Source organism: Chlorocebus sabaeus, chromosome 25 (assembly GCF_047675955.1).
Source record: "Chlorocebus sabaeus isolate Y175 chromosome 25, mChlSab1.0.hap1, whole genome shotgun sequence".
Classification (NCBI taxonomy): domain Eukaryota; kingdom Metazoa; phylum Chordata; class Mammalia; order Primates; family Cercopithecidae; genus Chlorocebus; species Chlorocebus sabaeus.
The window spans coordinates 27,349,038-27,369,271 of record NC_132928.1 but is presented as its reverse complement, the minus strand read 5'-3'; the positions used below and the strand labels follow the sequence as shown (position 1 = coordinate 27,369,271).

At 53.9% G+C, this 20,234-nt stretch overlaps 1 protein-coding gene and 1 non-coding gene across 3 annotated transcripts in view; one reads left to right on the top strand and one right to left on the bottom strand.

Moving 5' to 3' along the window:
- The first annotated feature begins 4,387 nt into the window (after positions 1-4,387).
- Positions 4,388-20,234, top strand: part of LGR6 (leucine rich repeat containing G protein-coupled receptor 6) — a 123,175-nt gene continuing 107,328 nt past the window's right edge. Inside the window, exon 1 of one of the 2 annotated variants that reach the window (XM_007988948.3) lies at positions 4,388-4,837. In XM_007988948.3, coding sequence (XP_007987139.3) covers positions 4,626-4,837 — 212 coding nt within the window. In that variant the 5' untranslated portion in view covers positions 4,388-4,625. The remainder of the gene's footprint in view (positions 4,838-20,234) is intronic. The other variant, XM_007988947.3, reaches the window with a different exon arrangement.
- Positions 8,235-8,338, bottom strand: LOC119619884 (small nucleolar RNA U13). Its single transcript, XR_005236324.1, has one exon. It is a non-coding gene; the product is annotated as a small nucleolar RNA U13 (small nucleolar RNA).

Below are 20,234 nucleotides of genomic sequence, written 5' to 3'. Positions count from 1 at the left end.
GGGGCCTCTGGCAGCTTCACCCTCACTGTCTTCCCTCAGATGACTGTTCTCAGGGACAGTTTTCTCTGGTGGAGGAGAGCCCCCCCAATGACACACCCGAAGCTTGGCTTTTCCCTGTGAGATGATGCTGGTTTTGCCACTGTTTCCTGCCCTCTCTGACCACCTGTTTTTCCCAGGCAGGGGGCTCCCAGAGTTGTGGGCTGGACAGGGGACACCCTCAGTCTCTGGAAGCCCATGAGCTGTACTCTGCAGGGTGGGCCCTTTGGTCGTGACCACGTGGTGCTGACTGGCCCCATAGGGCCAGAGGAGCTCTGGAAGCTGGTGTGGCAGGACGGGGCTCATGTGCTTGTCTCTGGGTGCCCACCCGAGGCCACAGAGAAGGTGAGAGAGCAGAGGACAGAGGAAGGGAGGCTCAGGAGTTAGGGCTGAGGATGGAGGCAGGGAGTTTGCGATGCTGTCTGTCACCAAGGCGGGGGCAGAGATCTCAGGAAGTTGCCTGAGCAGCCCTAACTTGGTCCCAGCCACAGGAGTTCGGGCCAACGGAGATGCAGCCCATTGTCACAGACATGGTGACGGTGCACGGGGTGGCCGAGAGCAGCACAGCGGGCTGGCTCTGTACCCTCTTCAGGGTTACACAGGTAGGTGTTGGGCCACAGGGCGTGGGATGGTGTGTGGGGGAAGAGTCATGTGTGGGCTCCCTGCCTCTCCAGCATCAATGCCAATCATGTCTTTGCCCCAGGACAGCAGGAAGGAAAGGGAGGTGCAGAGACTGCAGTGTCCATACCTGGAACCTGGGTGTGAGCTGCCTGCCACCAACCTGCTGCCCTTCTTGGCTGCTGTGGGCCAGTGCTGCTCTCAGGGCAACAGCAAGAAGCCAGGCACACTGCTCAGCCGCTCCAGGTGTTGTTGGACAACAGTCTTGGGGGAGTGGACACTGGAAGCTCCTCCCTGCCCCTCTGGCATAGCCTCAGATCTCCCTGAGCCCTGCTTGGGTTATGGGTGAAAAGGACACAGTCTCACAATGGCCCCCTGTCTTCTCCACACCCTACCCTGTCCTCAGGAATATGGTGGGAATTTACCGCCTCCCTCCCTGGGCCCAGGCTGGCTGGCTGACCAAGTGTTTGGTGTCCCTCCTCAGTCCCTGCGCCCAGGTTGGGTTTCCCCACATCCCCCTACACCCCCGCCATACCCCCTTTAGGTACCTCCTCCAACTCTAGGTCAATTGCAGCAAGGGTGCAACCCAGCTGGGCACCTTCCTGGCCATGGAGCAGCTGCTGCAGCAGGCAGTGTCTGAGTGCACCGTGGATGTCTTTAACGTGGCCCTGCAGTGGTCTCAGGCCTGTAGCCTTATGACCCCAACGCTGTTGAGAGGCGACCAGAGGCAACGGGGCTGAGGTGGGGGCGTGGGGGCTCAGTTGTGGGAAGGGGCAGGGGGATGAGGGAGCTTCTGCCCAGGCCTCTAGGCAGCACCACCCGGGTAGCCACCAGGTGGCGCTGTGGACCGCTGGACGCTCTCCCAGATGGCGCTCTAGGGGTTGGGGCACACAAGGGAGCCTTTTTCTGTTAGATTGGGGCAGGCGGAGCGAGCCTCCTAACCCTGTGTCCATCTCCAGGAGCAGTATATCTACCTCTACAACTGTCTGAACAGCGCGCTGGCAGACGGGCTGCCCTGAGTTGGCACTGGTCACCGTGCAGTGTCAGAGCAGGAGAGGTTTGTGCCCTGCTGGATCGGGACAGCATTCCTGACATGTCCACGTGGGCCTGGGCTCCCTGAAAGGGCGGCCTCCACTGGGCCCTGTGCTGCGAAGGGACAGGGTCTCGGAATAAAGACATGTGGCCAGGCGTGAGGCTCAGCGTGTTCTGTCTGTCCATCCTCAGACGTGAGTCCTGTGCGTGGGTTTTGTGGGCAAACATGGAGCCGGGATGGAAGCTAGGACCTGGAGTCTGGCTGAACTAAGTGACCTATAGCCCCTATGCTGTTGGTTTTTCCCATGGAACAATCCTGTCCCCGCTAATCCTCCAGTTTCACAGCTTCCTCAGACTTTGGTCTCTCCACATCTAGTTTCCTGTGGTGCTAAGCCCTGGATTCAGAATCACAGCTCCAAATTGTTCGTCCTCTGCCCCACTACCCTGTAAGCGCCACCCTGTATACAGTAGGGTTTATCCTGTTTCCTACTTCCCTTCTCCTGCCATGCCCAGCCTTCTCTACCTGCCAGAGCCCCCAGGGGCCACCCTCAGCCCTCGACCAGGGTGGAGGTGTCAGAGCTACCCTGTTACTCAGAAGGCAGATGCTGGAGGCACCCCTCAGATGGAGTTGCCAAGTTTTCCCTGCTCCTTCCCTGTCTCCTCCTTCCTCCCCTCCACATAGGAGGAGGTGGGGGAGAAAGCAGGGAGAGCATATGGAGAAAGGAAAAACCAGGAGGAGCAGCAGAGACCAGAAAAGAGGGTGGGGAGGTAGCTGTCTGTCCCACACACTCTAGGACTGCACTGCATACCATCTGCATGATTGCTGATGGCCGCATGAGCTCCTGCCTGCCTCCCTGGTCAGGCTGCGAGTTTCCAGGTGCAGTGCCTGATGCTGGACACTAACTGCTCCTGGTGGAAGGCCCTGGGAGGACACAGAGAAAGCCTGGGCAGATCAGAGCAAGAGTCCTTGAAATGGAATTGGGTCTTCCCAAGGGGAAGCGCGGAGAGCTCTTGGGCCAACCTGAGTTCCTACTAACATGCAATGGGTCAGAAGTCAAGGGAGGGTCCTTCTCAGGCCTGGTTGAAGAAGGGTACAGAGGTCGTGCTGGCTGCGCAGCCGGGAGCTTTCCCAGAATGAGACTAAGCACTGGTCCCCTCCCAGGAGGACTGAGTGTTGGTGTCCTCCATATGCCTTGTTTATCAGGAGCTGAGGGCTGGGCCCCCAGTGACCCTCACAAAAGCAGGCTAGAGGCTCTGTTCTGAGCTGCCCAAGTCTGTCTCAAGCAGCTGCTGCTGAGGTTGCTCAACCATGGCTTTTCCACTCTGGGAAAATCTCACATTGGAGCAGCAGGAGCTGCAAATGTGACGGAGCCGAGGCTGTGGTTGAGTGAAGGAAGTGCAGGCTGACCTGCCGTAGCTTTCTGCCATAGGGCAGAGGTGGCTTTATCTGTGGGTCTTTCTGGTCATGCAGGCCCATCCCCTGGCCTTCCTATGAGGCTCCTCTTCTACTTTCAGCGCCATGGCACCAACTGGAGGCTAGGGTCAGGGTCTGCTTATTTCTTGGTCCAGCTATGCAGGCCCTCTAGCCCTGGGAGGTTAGCGGAGAGTGGAGAGGTGTTGATGAGAGGATCCTGGCATGTGGAAGTACAGGGTGGAAGAAATCCTGGATGCCTCTGAGGTCCCAGGTTTCTGGTATACCCTCTGGCTGGACCATGGGCAGACGGGGCAAAAAAGGAAGGAGGGGGCCTACAGCCTGCTCTAGCTCTGCGCTGGGGCTTGGCTCAGCATGGGATAGACCAGAGAGAACAAGAAGGAAGCACAGCCAGCTCACTATGGCCTAAGGAGAGAACAGCGATTGACTTCAGTGTTAACCACCATGCCCCTTGCTCATCAGTGCTCTGGGGCCGGCCAGATCAGCCCCTTGTTGGGATTCCAGCCTCAGGGTGGCTGAGCTGCAGCTGCAGCATCTGGCCTCCAGGTGGCGCCAAACCGCTTACTTTGAGGCGGGCTCTGACAACCAGCTGAGCTGCCCGCAGTCCCTCAGCCTCCCGAAGTCCTGGGAGCGGGGATCAAGGTAGTCCCCGGCCCGTAAACCTGACAGAGGCTGCAGGAGTGCATTTCCACCCAGGGTGCGCTCAGCGGGTGGAACTCCACACCCGTTTCTTTGGAGTCAAGGCGCGGCCTCTCAGTGAGGAGACTGCTCCTGGTTGCCCACTGTCCGGTCATCTCAGCTTGTAGTGGAACCCTCCGCAGCCTGGCCTCTCCCAGAGTAGCCCCTCACTCCCCTCTCTCCCGTCCTAGAAGACAGGCCGAGGAGGGCGGACGAGTTCCAGCTCTGGGGCTGCCCCATCAGCTGTGTCACCCTGAACAAATCATTTCTCCTCTTGGGTCTCGGTTTCTTCCAGTGTGAAACGTGTGAAACGTGGTGGAGGCATGAGGGGACCTCCTCTGGTCCCATGTGACCCCGTGGCTGTCCCCAAAGGCAAGAGGGTCCCCAGCCCTGGGGCCAAGGCCCTGGGGCACCCTTTCCAAACAAATGCACGTCTCTGACGGGCTGAGCTTTGCTCGCTTGGGTTTCTTTGCTTTCTTCCTTTTTTTTTTTCTTTCCTGGATGGAATTCCTGCCAGCTCCGAAGGAAGGAGGGAAGGGGAGCGAGCCGCAGCGTAGAAAGTTTCCTTGACTCCTCCTCCGGCTGGGTCTCCCTCCCTTGCCAAGCCCAGCCTGTGAAACTGAATAACGAAGATCACTCAACAATGCCTGCCCCTCTCTGACTGCACCGTCCCGGCGCTCCCACCGCCGCCGCTGACGCCCAGCAGAGTCCCCGGGGCGGTCCCCACCGACGGCGCAGCCCACCGGGACCGGGAGGAAGCAGCTGCGGCCACCGCGCCCGTGCGTCCACACGCCCGCCCGCCAGGTGCCCCAGCAGCGCGGCCGCCGAGATGCCCAGCTCTCCCGGGCTCCGGGCACTGTGGCTTTGCGCCGCGCTGTGCGCCTCCCGGAGCGCTGGCGGCGCCCCCCGGCCCGGCCCGGGGCCCACTGCTTGCCCAGCCCCCTGCCACTGCCAGGAGGACGGCATCATGCTGTCTGCCGACTGCTCTGAGCTCGGGCTGTCCGCCGTACCGGGGGACCTGGACCCCCTGACGGCTTACCTGTGAGTACTGCCTGCCCGTCCCCACCTGGTCCTGCGGGCTGCTGGCTAGTGCCCAGTCTCGGCCTCAGCAGGGCACCTGCTTGCTTGGTACCCTGGGGCGTGGGCATCACAGAGAGGGTTCACCCCCTTCCAAGTTGACGGCTGCGGGACTGGGGAGGGGAGAAGAGTCTGAGATGAAATATCAGGTGAGCAGGGAGACCGGGCTTCCCTGACTTGGCTTCCCCATTGGCCTCTGTGCTTGTGGGCTCACTATGGGAGCCCAGGCTTGGTGAGGTGGGTTCTGGACCCTGAGCAGGAGAGCACGGGGCTGGCTGCCCCATCTCCGTTGCTACATTCTCTTCTAGTAGAGCAGTGCCCGGGATGGTGGCTGAGGGTAAAGCTGACAGAACTGGAGGTGGAGGTGAGGGGAGCATGCCCCAGTGGGGTGGAAATAATGTCTGTTCTTCTGCCATGGTGAGGACAACAGGGCTGTCACACTGAGGCTGGGTGGCCTTCGTGAGGGGGGGTTCCCAGAAGCTGGGAGGGGGCCCCTATCCACTCTTGTCTCCTTAGAAAGGGACTCTGCCAGCACCATCTCCCTTCACTGGGGCCTCCTGGCTCCCCCAGGGTCCTCCCTAAAGTCATGTCCCAAGAGGCTGTGTTGGAGACACTAATTTGTGGGCAGGCGCCGAGGCTGAAAACCAGAGAACCATTTTTAGCGTCTGAGTTGGGGTGAGATGGCGCGTGAAGGGGACCCTACTGGGGGCAGCTGTCCTGTCAGTCTGGCTCAGAGCTTACCCTCAGAACTGGAGGGATGGGGGCTCTGGCTGCTCACTACCTGGGCAGGAGGAGGGTGAGAGAGCACATTCCAGGCCACCTACCCACAGCCCCAGCCCAGCTCTGGGGAAAGGAAACCTCCTCCAGCCCAGGTCTGCAGGCCCCATCACCTTCCTCAGAGCAGCTGGGAGCAGGTGGGAAAGCCTGGGGCCTTCTGCTGAGGGCTAGGATCCTAGAGCTCCTTCTGGCCTGAGAGAGGCCCCTCATGGCTTTGGGGTTCCAACATGTCAGAGCTTAGAGGAAGAGGAGGTTGGGCGAATCTTTACAGGGGCCTAGCAAGAATTTGTGGAACTAAAAGGGTGCTCAGTGTTGGCAGTGTCCTAGTGGGAGGTGGAGGGTCCTAGATGGCAACTTTTCACAGGACTGCTCTCCAAATGTCCCTGTCCCCAGGTCGGGATGTCCCCCTCCACTCCAAAAGGCACAGGCTGTGGGCCAGGTGAAGGAGTGAGAAGGGAAAAATAATGTCCATCTTCCAGATGGACAAATGGAATCCTTCACAGTGCAGCGGGTGACGGCACAGGCAGTCATGGGAATAAAGGTACCAACTGCACAGAGCCCGGGCACTCAACATCTGACAAAACAGGGCAGGCTCCCGCCCCACCCCATGCCCAGGCCAGCCCTGCTTTCAGCAGTTTTCTATCCTGGGAGTATGTGACATTGGTTCATTTGAAGACAGGGTCCTGTAGCTAAAGAGTTTAGGCGTGACTTCTGTGGAACCTTTCTCTGGGTGAGCCGAAGGAAGGTTCCTTGCCTGGGTTGAAGGGGCAGGGAAGATAAGGCCTTCCAGAGCTTCCTTTCCCAGCATTAAGTCTTCCTAGAGTGGTTAATGATCCTTTTTCTAGAAGGACTTGAGGAAGGAAGTACAGTGTCACCTTTGGAATTCAAGCATCCTACCATCCATGCTGGCAGAAGATTTTCCTGCTAGCTTGTCACAGTTCCCTCAGAGCTGTGAACTCTGCGTTTGGGTTCAGTAGAGGTGGGGTTTTCTGAGCTGGTCTGTCTTCCTGGGGATTGAGAAACTCCCTCTCTCTCAAGACTCGGGGGATGCTTCTGAGTGGTGGAGAGAAGAGAGGGAGTGGGAACTAGAAAGAGTATGATGGGTCCTGAGGCAATGTGGGGAATTTAGCAGTGGGGTCTGGAATATTGGAAGGAGGTGGCAGAGGACTGTGTCCCCTGCTCTGGGCTGGGGAGGGGTCCCACGTGGATGGTGCATGGAGGATTCCTACAGTTGTCCTGAGGGTGGCTCAGAGGAGGAATTTTCTTTCTTTGCCCTCTCTGGAGAACGGCTCTACCACAAAGGCCCCTGAAGGTGGGGTTGAGGGCTGGCATGGAGAGGAGCCAGGGTGGGGGAGTCTTGGGGCTCTCTTCTCTTTTCAGCAATGTTAGGAGATGCCAGGCTTGGCCCTGCCCCATGTACCCCAGAGGACAGAGCAGATTCACATCTGGTGATATAACCAGCAGTGCCTCTCTCCAGGTCACTCAAACCTTGGTTCCTTCCTAGCTCTGCCGCCTACTGAGAGTCACTCACTGAACACCTCTAAACCTCAGGTTCTTCATGTATACATGGAGAGGAGGAAGCAGGTTGCTGAGAGGATTAAATGAGATAATATGTTCAGTGAAAGTCCCCACAGTGCTTGACACCCGAGGGTGACTCTGAAATGGTGGCTAGTATTATCATGCCTCCTATGGGTGCTCTGTGGAGGTGGAGGTAAGCTACCAGGCCTCTCTACACCAGAGGGAAATTGAGCCTAGTGGGAGAGTGTAGAATTCAAGGGAATGGTTTGTGGCTGGAGGAAGAGAGCTGCGTGTGCTGGGGAGGTGAGTGTCAGGGCAACTCTTGATCAATACTTGGCTGGTTCTGGGGACTTGGAGCCCAACCAGTTAGTAAAAATTGGGGGTTAGGGATCGGGAGGGAGGGTGGGGACTTAGGTCCTCCTGACACAGAGTTGAGAATGAAAAATGTTAAAACACTGCAGGAAGTAGCAGACCAGAGAGGACTCGAAGATCCTTAGAAGGAGCCATAGACGGAACCATAGGAGGCTCCCAGGAGCTATGGGCTCCAGAGGGTACCCACCAGTCCGCTTGCACATTCCTTGACCTGGTCTCAATAAAAATGACTTCATATCTCTTCCCCCACTCCACGGCTGTGAGATTTTCTCCTTCTAGCCAATACCTGTCATGAGGTAGGTGCTTCCGCCTCTCCATCTTGGTTCTAAGGCAGACCAGGAAGGCATCTTTATAACCAACTGGTATTCTTTGCTTTGACAATCATGTCCAAAAACTATTACCACTTCTGGACTCAGTGCCAGCCCTGTTTGATCAAGGTTGGGAAGACAGACTTCAGATACTCACAATCCTTCATATGTCTCTCTTTTTTCAACAGTTTCCTCCTAAACTGTAGTCTCAGCGAGGCTCATTGACACTCACCGGGGTTTCAACATTCTCCCTGGCTGGGGCCTGTTCTGGAAATAGACCAAGGGGGAGATGGAGGCCCTGGCTCTGGGACATCCAATCTGATGGTGATGAGAAGGCATGATGCCTCTTGTTTTATTATTTTTTCTTTCTTCTTTAAAAAGAAAAAAAAAAGACCAGTAATGTGCTGACTTCATAACAAGGTTTGAGGGAGGCACTTCTCACACGTGAGCACAAAAACCCGATCGTCACGCTTCTTACCTACAAAAAGATCACCTCTTGTTCTATTCTATCGCATGTGCACACGACGCAGAGACAGGAGTACAGACAGCATATAACTTGTTGAGCAGATAATCCCCGGAGTTGTTCCTGAGTAGAAAGATCTGGGTAGTTACTCTGGGCCCCCAGTCTGAGGAGCAGTGTCAGTAAACAGATGGTGCCAGAAAAGGTGTCTCACACCTAGTTGTAAAAGACCTAAGGCTCATACACTTGCAGTCCCACCTAAGCACCCATTTTCATTGTCCACTGCCACCAGGGCTGAGGGCGGGCCACTACACCATGCAACCTCCACTTCAGACTGCTAACTGCTTTCTTGGGAATTCACTCCCTTTAAGATTACCTGTGATAACTGATAACCACCTGACTTGTTTGAAAGGTTAGATGGTGTGTACATGTGTGTCTGTGTGTGTCTGTGTGTGTTTCTGCATGTGTGTAGATATAGGGTAATTTACAGGAGATGTCTGTAAATTAGCCACATTTGCCACAACAAAGCAGAGTTCATGCTATCATTTACTAGCTATGTGACCCCCAGCCAGTTGATTAGCCCTTCTGTGACTTAGTTTCCTCACCTGTAAACAGGGTTAAGATCTACCTCATAGGGCTGTTGTGTGGATTCACTGAGATGATGTTTGCAAAGGGTTTGTTATAATGTCTGGTCCATTGTTATTAGGGTGTTGTTATTAGGGTGACCAGGGCCAAGAAATGTTAGTCATGGAAGTCTTCCTGGAGGAGGAAGTCCTGGAATTAGCATGGGAGGGAGGGAAGTAGGTCTGTTCTATGAAAGGTATAGGATAGGTATGTGTGTAGCTGGGGCCTGTGAGAGGCAGAAGAAGCTGCCAAGAGGATGGAATGAGCTCTACTGGGAACCCAGAGTAATTTTAGGTTTTTTTTTTTTTTTTTTTTTTTGAGTACAGTCGAGAAAAACCAGGGAGGGGAAGGGAACACCTGATGGAAGACCCCAGCATGCTCCCTTATATAGTCTAGAGATGAAGAAGCAGAGAAACAGGCGGCCTTAACAGGGGAGAGCCAGCCTTGGAGAGGATGTGTTGTGAATTGGGGGTGGAGGTGCCAATGTGCCAGGTCTCATTTCTCACTTCCAAGGCCACCCTTCCCTGGCCCAGTCTTAATCACCCTTTCTAATAGATTCTAAGAGTTTGACTCCTCCTTCCGGAAACTTGGGGTTTGTGAGTTCTAATCTTCAGTCTCTCAGTTGCTATGAGACCCTGTGCAGGTCCCAAAACTTCTCTGTACCTCAGTGTCCAGAGAAGCCATGTTTTGGATGAAAAACTAGAAAGTGGGAGAGGCAGGGAGCAACCCACTCTGAGTCTCCTGCTCCTGGTGCGGGACAGAGAAAGCTCCCGGGGAGAGCTGCTCGGCAGCAGGCCGTGAGGGAAGGGAAGGAGGGAAGGGGAGGACCCAGGCAGCACCCAGACCAGTGCGGGGAAGAGAGGGGCAAAGGAGGGGTACAGTGACTCCAGGAAGTGGGGTCCTGTGGGGCTCTCCCGTGCCAGCCTTGCTCCAAAGTGGAGCCTAGTAGGGTGGGCCCATCAGAAGGCAGACCCGGGGGGTCGCCGGAGGTGGGTGAATGTGTTGGGGAGCCAACACCCCAGTTCAAAGGAAAGGCAGGAAACAGCCCTAGGCAAAAGAAAAAGGAAACCTCTCGGCTCTGGCAGCAGCGGGCATGGGGCGCGGCCGGGTGGGGCGGCTGGCGGAGGAGAAGAAAGCCTGGCTCAGAGCAGAGTTGGCCCCCAGCCTGCCCCCACTCCACCCCGCCTTCCCCCCATTCCATGGGCTCTCAACCCTGATGGCCCCACACGCACTGCAGCCTGCTTCCTGCACTGACCCATGCCCCCCAGGGGAGAGACAGACAGGGCACAGAGGGTATCCGAATGGGGAGGCCTTGCGGGGTGCGGGTTCAAGTCTCAGCTCCCCTGTTGATGAGCCGTGTCTCTGGGCAAATCACTTAACCTCCCCCAAACTCCAGTTTCTCAGTCTTCAAAATGGAAACACTAATAGTATCTACCTCAAAGGGTTGTGAGGAGGAGCAAATGAGACAAAGAAAGCAAAGGGTCTTTTATGCTATAAGGGCTTACAAAATGTTTACTATTAATATAGTTTTTCTTAATGCCTTCAACTACAAATAAACTACCATGAAAAGGGCCCAGCAGAGCTACGGGGACAGGATGGGGAGTTAGGATGGCAGAGTCTCATCTTCTGGAGCCCCATCGGATCACTCTTCCTTCCCTCCCACCCTCCTTCTTTACTAACAAAGCCCCTCCCACTCACTTTCAGGGAAACAGGCCTTTCAAGCAGCCAGTTCTGCTCTTGGGCTCCTGGGCGTGGATGATGGAGGAAGTGATCCTTCTCCCAGGCGATGCCCAGAGGAGCTGGGGCTAAGCCTGCGGCCTGGTGGGAGACTCTCCAAAGAGGAAGAATCTGGGCTTCTAGGTTAGCACTGTCTGGAGAGTCCAGCTTCTCCCCAGAAATCGGAGTTCCTTGAAATTAGAGTTTCTCTGCTATAGCCCAAGGAAAAGCAGGGGTGGATGGGGCATTTGGGATTGGGAGTGTTGTTGTGGGGGTGGGGAGGGTGGGGGGCAGACATGCCCTGAGGGGCCATGAGGATCTTCCTCTGAGCTCATCCTTAATGGGTTGTTTGACCTTAGGCTAGTGACTCACTATTGGGAGCAGGGCCAAGATCAAGGAGCCTGCTGGGGCTTCAGACACCTTGGGAAGGTACAGGAGATGGGGTGGGGGAAAAAATGCCAATCCCCCTTCCCCAGGTTGGAAATGGCAACATCTTTCAGCCAAACCGAAGTGAACTCACTGACCTGGGGGCATCTGAGAATTGTGGGGGCCCCTTGTACTAACTAGTCCGTTGTCAGAAATGGAGTGATCTCCAGTCCCTGATGACAATTCAGGTCTCTTCTCTTGCCCTTCAGACATGGGAGAACAGGTCCCAGGAGGAGAAAAACACCCGAGAGGCCAAACTTGGGCAGTGAGCAGAGAGTTATTTTGGAAGCAGCGAAAGGACATGGTGGGGGGAGAGCTCAGGGGTTGGCACTGTGCCCCCCGGAGCCATGCCAGAGCAGGCCACGGGCAGGCTGGCGGCTGGCGGGTTGGGGGGGCTGGGCCCGGCTACTTAAGGCACCTCCAGAACTGAAGTTTCCTTTGTGTCCCATCCCCAGTCCTCCCTTCTCTGCTACGATCTTTTTCCTCCTCCAGAAACCATCAGGGGATGCCTATGCTCTGTATCTTCAATTCCCCCCATCCCTGGGAGATCAGGGCTCTCTCTGATTAGCTATGAGACGTGAATTTGAGGCTGGGACCAGGGAAGCACCTTGTGCTCAGCTCTCTGCCTCTCCTGTCTGCTCCAGCACGGTGAGGATACCTTCCTGTTTGATGTCTTCATTCCCTGGACTGTGATCTTCTTCCAGGAAGACACTAGCTCATCAGGGACGTTCATTCTTGGGACCCAGTCTCGATGGCCCCCCATAGGTTCAGAGAAACATACACAGGAATTCACCATCACCCTGGCGTCTCTTCTATACCAATAACAGTGATAACCAGCATTTACTGAATGGTTGGCATGTGGCAAGAAGTGTGCTCAAGCACTTTATCTGCATCATCTCACGTAAACCCCATGAGAGAGGTGCTAGTGTTATCCCCACTTACCAGTGGGGATAACACTCAGAGGCCCACAGCTGAGGGGTTTCCAAGCTCCAAGCGAATGAGCAGGACTCTGGGCGTGTCAAAATCCCAGGCCAAGCAGCCTCTCAAAGCCTATTTACAATTCCTGTCTTTCTGGGGGAAGGATCAGTGGTTTGCCCCATTTCCCTCCCATCCACCAGCAGTGGTTTCTGGGAGCCCATCTATGGGGCTGCTTGGAGGGGAAGGTATTGGGGCTCAGCACAGAAACTGGGGACTCTGGGGAGGGTAAGACGGAATCCTTGAGTGTGGAGATGATCATCAGCATTGACGTTGAGGACCTACTGTCTGCTGAGTCCTCTGGGAGGCAGTCAGGGTGATGACTTCAGTGAGATACCAGCCAGGTGCACGTGAAAAGTGAACTCACTGACTCAGATAATCCCGGGAGCATCCAGGGAGGACCAGAGGTGAGGTCCATGGGCATTCAAGGGAGAAAGAGGACTGAGGTGGTCAGGGAAGTCCCAGGGGAGAGAGAAGAGGCTTGAGTCCTGAAGACCAGAAGGATTTAATTCAGGGCCAGGAGAAGGGGAAGCCATGAGCCCAGGATAGAATGAGGAACCTCACTGGGGTTTTGTACTTCATCTCCATGACCTGTTCTGTCCCACTCCCTGGGGCAGCGTGTTCTAGAGCAGGGCTTTCTGCCCTTTTTCCCTCAGGGAACACATTTTAAAAACACAGACACTCACATATACAAACACACAAACCCAATCCAAGGTGTTCAGCGTCCCAGGTAAACCAACAAGGCCTCTCAGGGGAAAGGCACCCAGTTAACCCTGGGCAGCATCCAGCCATCCCAAGGCATAGGAGACCCCATCTGGACACACACTTGGAAGCACTGCTATAGAAGAAAGAGTGCATGTTTGCAGCCAAGCAGACATGGGTTCAAGGCTAGGCTCCAGCACTAACCAGCTACGGCTGTGTGTTTCTTCACCTCTCTCAGCTTCTGTTTTCTTACTTTCAAAACGGGCATACGGAAAGATGTTTATAATTAGACACAGTGTTTGGCACATAGCAAATGTCCAATCTATGGGAGCTATGGTTATTATCTATCTGGTCTCCCCTTGAGAGAGGCACTTGGGAGAAGGGGTGGAGGCAGGCCTGCAGTGGCCCTTCGTTTCGCCTATTTGACTCTGCCTGCCTAGGGCTTGCCTGGGTCCTAGGACACAGCGCCTCTCACTCTCTGCCCCTGCCACCATCCTTTCCCCTTTGCCCGTGGAGGTGCTGGAGGAGGTGGGAGTGTCCCCGAGAGTGTCCAGACTGACAGAAAGGTGGCAGAAAGGTGCTGAGTGCCTTCCATTGCACCAGTGTCAGGGACTTGGATGTGGTCCCCAGGCCCAAAGCCAAAGCAGATGGACTCACGGAGGGGGAGGAACAGAGGAGCAGTGCGGAGCCACTGTTTCCACGTAGCAGCCGCAGCCCAGTGCATTGCTGGGGTTCTTGCAGGGCAGAGGGAGGGCTTTTTGTATAGGGGAATATGTGGGTGAACCAGGAAAATGGGAGCCTAGTACATGGAGGTTTATTCCAACTCCCTATGTGATCTGCAAGTTAGAATTGCCCCCCTATCTGAGTTAATCGCTGACTCCCGGGAAACAGGCCAAAGGCAGCCCCCCGCTAAGAAGCTTTTAGCACCTCCTATAGGAAGGACGCCTTCTCAGTGAATCCGGTGTGAGGATTCTTTTCTCCAGGTCTCTAGACCTCTCCCAACGTGCTCCATGTTCCTTTGCATGAAGAAGAACAGCGCAGTTTGGTAGAGTGTGTGTAAGCCTCCGTTGCTATCAGCACACTGTGTGGATTCTGGCAATACTTGTCCTCCCCACTGGTGCTGCGGTGCCCCTCATGCCCTGTGTTAATAACCAATGATAGTGCCACTTGAACTCCCAGGCCGTTGTGAGGAGCAAGCATTCATTCATTCAATCATTCATTTGTTCATTTGACAAATGTGGATTGAATACTTGCCCTCTTTCCTCTCTCCTGGAGCCTTGGAGAGAGAGATAAGACATGCGCAAATAACTGTGACCTGTTGTAGGAAGTGAGAAACACACCCAGGTAGGGCCAGATACCGCGCAGCAGGTGGGGCACAGAGGAGGGAACGCTTGTGTCTAACTGAGGCCCCTAATTCTGAAGCCCCTGAAAGGTGGTCGTGGTGCAAAGGAAAACCCACAGGCCAAGGAATGGGAAGACCAAGGTGGACACTTGTTTGTCAGGTGTCGAGAATCATCTCTGCCCAATGAGTTGTTGCATGAAGCAAGATCCTGCTTGGGGGGCGTTTTGCACACAGGGGGTGTGATTTTATTTCCTGTGAAAATATCAGGTAGTATTATGTTCACTATGTCTTTGTAGGGTGTGTGTGTCCCCATCTGTCTGTATGTTTGTCTGACTGTGATGCTCTACTTCATCAGATTCAGGGTTCCTTGTGGACAGGAGCCATGTTTCTTTGCATCAGAAGAGGGGAACTCTTTTAGGGCAGGGGCCATGCCCCCGCTTCAATCTGGGAGCTTCCTGAAGGCAGGATCTGTGCTCATGGTTCCTCTTCTCGGGATCACATCACACATACCTCCTTCAAGCACACACACACCTCCAAACACACACACACCTAATACACACACATCTCCTTCAAACACACACGTACCTAACACACACACACACCTCCTTCAAATGCACATACACCACTCACACACACATACCTCCTTCAAACATATACACACACCTAACACACACACACCTCCTCCAAACACACAAACATACACCTAACACACACACACCTCCTTCAAATACACATACACCACTAACACACACATACCTCCTTCAAACGTACACACACATCTAACACACACAAACCTCCTCCAAACACACAAACATACACCTAACACACACACACCTCCTTCAAACACACACAACACCTAACACACACACCTCCTTCAAGCACACACACCTCCAAACACACACCACACATAACACACACACACCTCCTCCAAACACACACACACCTCACACTCACACCTTCTTCAAACACACACACCTCCAAACACACACACACCTAACACACACACAAACACACCCTCTTCAAACACACACACACCTCCTTCATGCACATACCTCCTTCAAACACACACAGACACCCTTCTTTCAAACATACACACCTCCTTCAAACACACACCCCTCCTTCAAACATACACACACCTCCTTCAAACACACAAACCCACACACACCTCCAAACACACACAGACCTAACACACACACATACCTCCTTCAAACATACACACACATACCTCCTTCAAACATACACACACATGTCCTTCAAGAACACACCCCCTACCCCAGTATGGGTCTCTGCCTGCAGGGGGCGCTCAGGACAGGGCTGTAAACAGATCCAGTGTATGCATTTCATGTTTTCTCCCTTCCTCTCAGCTCCAGATCTGGGGCAACCCAGGGTTAGGAGTGTTTGAGGATGGAGGACGCTGGATCAAGTGTCCAGGAATTGTGAGAGTTGAGGCAGGAAGGGGCTGTAAACTAATCTTCTGCCTTTGTGGTGGACAGAGCAGATTAGAAGGCTGGGAGGAGACGAGAAAGGAGGGGAACCATTGTCTGGGACAAAAGCAAGAGAGAATGAGAATTGGTACAGGACCTGGGCTCCCACCCTCACTTACCTGGGGCAGATGAGAGCTCAGGACCGAAAGGAGTCAGAGCTGGGAACCAGCTCACCTCTCAGGCCACCCTGGACCTGGTCCCCCAAGCGCAGTTACCTGCTGAAGAGGCTGAAGCAGGCTGAAGCAGGTAACTGCACTTGGGGGCCGGGTCCAGGGTGGCCTGAGATCCCTTCACAGACATGCCCTCCACGCTGTCACACAGGGCCCCGTGCTTGGGTCATTGCTCTGCTGTTACCATGTCATTTTTTTGGTTGTGTGTGTGTGTGTTATTTTATTTTATTTATTTATTTATTTTTGAGACAGGATCTTGCACTGTCACCAAGGCTGGAGTGCAATGATATGATCTCCGCTCACTGCAGCCTCAACTCCCTGGGCTCAAGTGATCCTCCCACCTCAGCCTCCCGAGTAGCTGAGACTACAGGTGCCCACTACCACAACCAGCTAATTTTTAAGTTTTTTAAAAATTAAAATACTTAAAACTTATAGTGAGGTCTCACTATATTGCCCAGGCTGGTCTTGAACTTGCTGGGATTACAGGTGAGAGAACTGTGTAAAATTTTTAATAATTTTTTTTCACAAGGGCCCTACATTTTATTTTGCACTGGGTCCTGCAAATTATTTTATTTATTTATTTATTTATTTATTTATTTATTTATTTATTTTTATTTATTGAGATAGAGTCTCGCTCTGTCACCCAGGCTGGAGTGCAATGTTGCTATCTTGGCTCACTGCAACCTCCGCCTCCTGGGTTCAAGCGATTCTTCTGCCTCAGCCTCTCAAGAAGCTGGGATTATAGACTCCTGCCACCACGTCCGGCTAATTTTTGTATTTTTAGTAGAGACAGGGCTTCGCCATGTTGGCTAGGCTGGTCTTGAACTCGTGACCTCAGGTGATCCACCCGCCTTGGCCTCCCAAAGTCCTGGGATTACAGGTGTGAGCCACTGTGCCCGGCCGGTCCTGCAAATTATGTAGCCCTTTCTCCCCTTAACCTAGATGCTAGGGCAGGAGGGGATGAGAGGAAGGGGTCTTTTTCTCAGGGATGCCACAGGGAAGACAAGGTAGCCTTTGCCCAGATGTGCAGGAGGCGGCCCCAGGACTAGAGGGGAGACTGAGCATCCTTGGGTTGGAGGTGCTTCTTGGCCTGAGTGTGGCATCTGCAGGGGCCAGGGACTATGGGGTGCATTGTGCTAGAGTGGGCACAGGGGGCACACCAGAGTCTCAGCGATTCTGGGAATGAGGCAGTTGTCAGTCTCTGGTGGGCAGGGATTCTGCCTGAAAGGGAGGGCAGAGGGCCCATCCCACAGATGTCAGATCCTGTGTGTGTCAGCTTGCTTCCCAGTTTCTTATAAATCTAGCAGAGTGGGTAAGTGCACAAACCCCAGAGCCACTCCACCTGAGTTCAGATTCTGGCTCTGCCTTTTACCAATCCTTGGGGAAAGATTTACCCTCTTTGTGCCTTAGTTTCCTCACCTGTAATAGAGGAATGACAATGATGCCCTTGTTAAATGAGTTAATATATGCAAAGTGCCTAGAACGACATCTGACACATAGTAACCGTTCAATGGATGTTAGCTATTATTTTTCATTTATTCAACCTATGAATATGTATTAAGCATACACTTAGTAGTAGGCACAGCCGTGCTAGGTGCTGACATTAACTTTCACTACAACAAACAGAGTCCCTGGTCCAGCTGTGGAGATAAATTCTTAGTAACGCCTGAGTGAGCGCCTGGACTCGGGAAATCCTACCACTGACCTGCAGAGCCCTGCTGGCTCAGCCCCTCCCTGCAGTCTCCCACCCTCCTGCTACAGGGTTTCTCTGTCTTGTGGAGTGAGGAGCTGTGTGAGTCCTCTGGAGGAAGGGGGTGCTTCCAAAGCTTCCCTCCTCCAGTTTCGTCTGCAGCCCTCCTGACCCCAGCAACTGGAGCTTTAGGTTTGTTCTCCAGTTGGAAGTGGGATCAGGAGACCCCGGGCTAGGACCCTGTCTTTGCCGCCAACATGCTGAGTGCCTTTGGACAAGTCCTCTGATGCTTTGGGTCTGTTTCCTGTGGGGTGAGAGTTCCTGACCCCAGGGTATTATAGAGACAAATGATGGTGTATAAATAAAGATGCAGATAGGGGAGAGAGAGAGGAGAAGGAGGAGGAGGTGGAGAGAGAGAGAGAGAAAGAAAGAGGGGGGGCATGAGTGAGCCGATGATGAGGAGACTGTGATGTGAAGGAAGTGCCAGGGTCCCCTGAGATTTGCAGTGTTGACTCCGTGAGACTTGAGATCCCAGAGGCTGGAACAGGACATGGCTATCATCAGCACCTCGAGGGCCATGTGCCCAGCCAGAACAAGGCCTCCCATTAACTATGTGCAGCCAGCGGAAAGAGGTATGCCCACCCCCCGCCAGCCGACGCCACGCCAGCCCTCGCCTCGTTGCCCACTCCCTTACTCTGAATGCAGAAACCCAGGGTGCCACCTCCCCCTCTGCCTGCCCTGCCTCCACCTGCCAGAAAGTATTAGCTTCACTGTCTAGATTGGCATGGGGGCGCAAAGGCACCATGTTGCGGGGCCCAGGGGACCTGCTGGGGGTGGAGCTTGGGGTCAGGAAATACCTGGGCTAACCCCTGGAACCCTGGCATGCCCAGTGCTGATGGACGAATGGCCCTAGAGCCATAGAGGTAGAGTGTGTAGTAAGAGGGGAAGGCTTGGAAGCTCAGAAACTTGGCCTGGGGAGCCCTCCCGACACCTTACTCCAGCCCCTTACCCCTAACCTGGGCTGGGACCTCCAGATGGGCAGATCAAGTCATTACACCCCACCATCTGCTTAGTGTTTGATCCCCCTGGGAATGTGATCACTGGGAAGTTCTTCCAAGAGTTTCTCCTCCTTCCTACTATAATATCCCCGTTTCCCTCTTATTTTGGCCAGAGGGGAGAGAGCCCAAAGCCAACCCCTTCTTTGTTAGCCCTATAGGGAATAGTGGGGTGACCTCGGTTTCATTTCACTTTCTCTATGAGGAAGTAATCTTGGCCTATAAAGGCAACCTTGGAGATGCCACACCCGCTATCCCCAGGGATCCTGGAGGGACTGCCTCCTGCCAAGGAGGTCAGAGGCCTCTGCCTGCTCCTCCTCAGAAATCCACACACCCACTCAGCCTGCCTGCCCCATAGTGTTCTGGGCTACAGCTAGTCCAGGCAACATCTTTGTGAGAAATAGAAAAGGGTGCCCCTTGCCCCAGTAGCCCTACCATGTAGGGAGCGGGTAGAGTTGATGAGTAGGGCAGGAGCGGATTTTGTCCTCTGGTTGGCCCCTTGGCCAGACACCTTTGTCTAGACCAGGCCACAGTTGGATATTTCTATGAGTCAGCCTGGTCAATGCTTAGTAAAAAAAAAAAAAAAAAAAGTGATTTAAAACATATTTATAAAAGATTGCTTAAAGGAGGTTTCTTCTATGGATTCCCTTGGATATCCTAAAGCTTTTCACTCAAAGTATGGTTCACAGCCCAGCAGCACAGCATCAGTATCATCTGGAAGCATGTGAGGAATGCAGAAGCTCAGGCCTCACCCCTAACCTACTGAGCCAGTATCTGCATTTTAGGGTTTGCCAAGCACTGCCTCAAGCTTATTCATGGAATAAGTCAGATCATCAGCAGAGCTGCTGGACAGCCACTCTCTACTCCATCTCCTACAGTACTGCTTTTACCTAGTTTCTACTTAGGTGATGCACCATTGGTTTACATCCAGGTCTATAAGAAACAGCCCTGTGACATCACTGTTGATTTACTGCAAGGATATGGTGAAGAAATGGGTTCAGACCAGAAGCCTGCAGCTCTGTGGGGAGTGTTTGGAAGAGGCAAGGAGGCATTGGTTTCATTTAGGACGTAAGGGGCTGGCTGAGATGTCTCTTCCTCTGGGAAACCTTCCCTAATCCCTCAACTCTGGGGGAAGCCTCCCCTCTGTGTGCCTGCCCTGCCCCAAGGCTCATTCCCCTGCGTTCTAATTCCTGGTTACTTGTCTGTTTCTCAAACCAGGCTGGGCTCCCCAAGATAGCAGGGGCCTGGCGACCATTGCTCTCCTGGTATCCTCAGTGCTGGCCCAAACCCTCTGCACATGGGTGCTCAAAAATATTGGTGGAATGAGTGAAGAGATGAATGAGTGAGTGAATGAATGAACAAATGCCTGGCCAGAGGCTGGGAGGTACAGAGCAGAAAAACAAAAACCCTAGGCTGGAGCAGATGGACTTATTTGAGAGAGAGGCGGGGAGGGCAGCCCTCTTCAGACCTGGTAGTAGCACTAACCTGGCTCCACCGCAGGCAGGAGCCCGAGGTGTGGCTTCCAACCCAGACGGCTGCGGTGAGGAAGGAGTCGCGCTGGGGAGCCTCTTAAGCTGCCAGCCAGCCAGCTCGTGGCCAGGCTTGGGTTTCATTAGAGTGAGACATCTGTTCTATAAACCCTTCCACTTAGAAGCTTTTGCCTTTCCTATTCATTCTCTTAATTCTTTTTTTTAAAGAAAACTTCTTTTGAAAATTTCCATCCAATTCCAAACAAGGTAGGA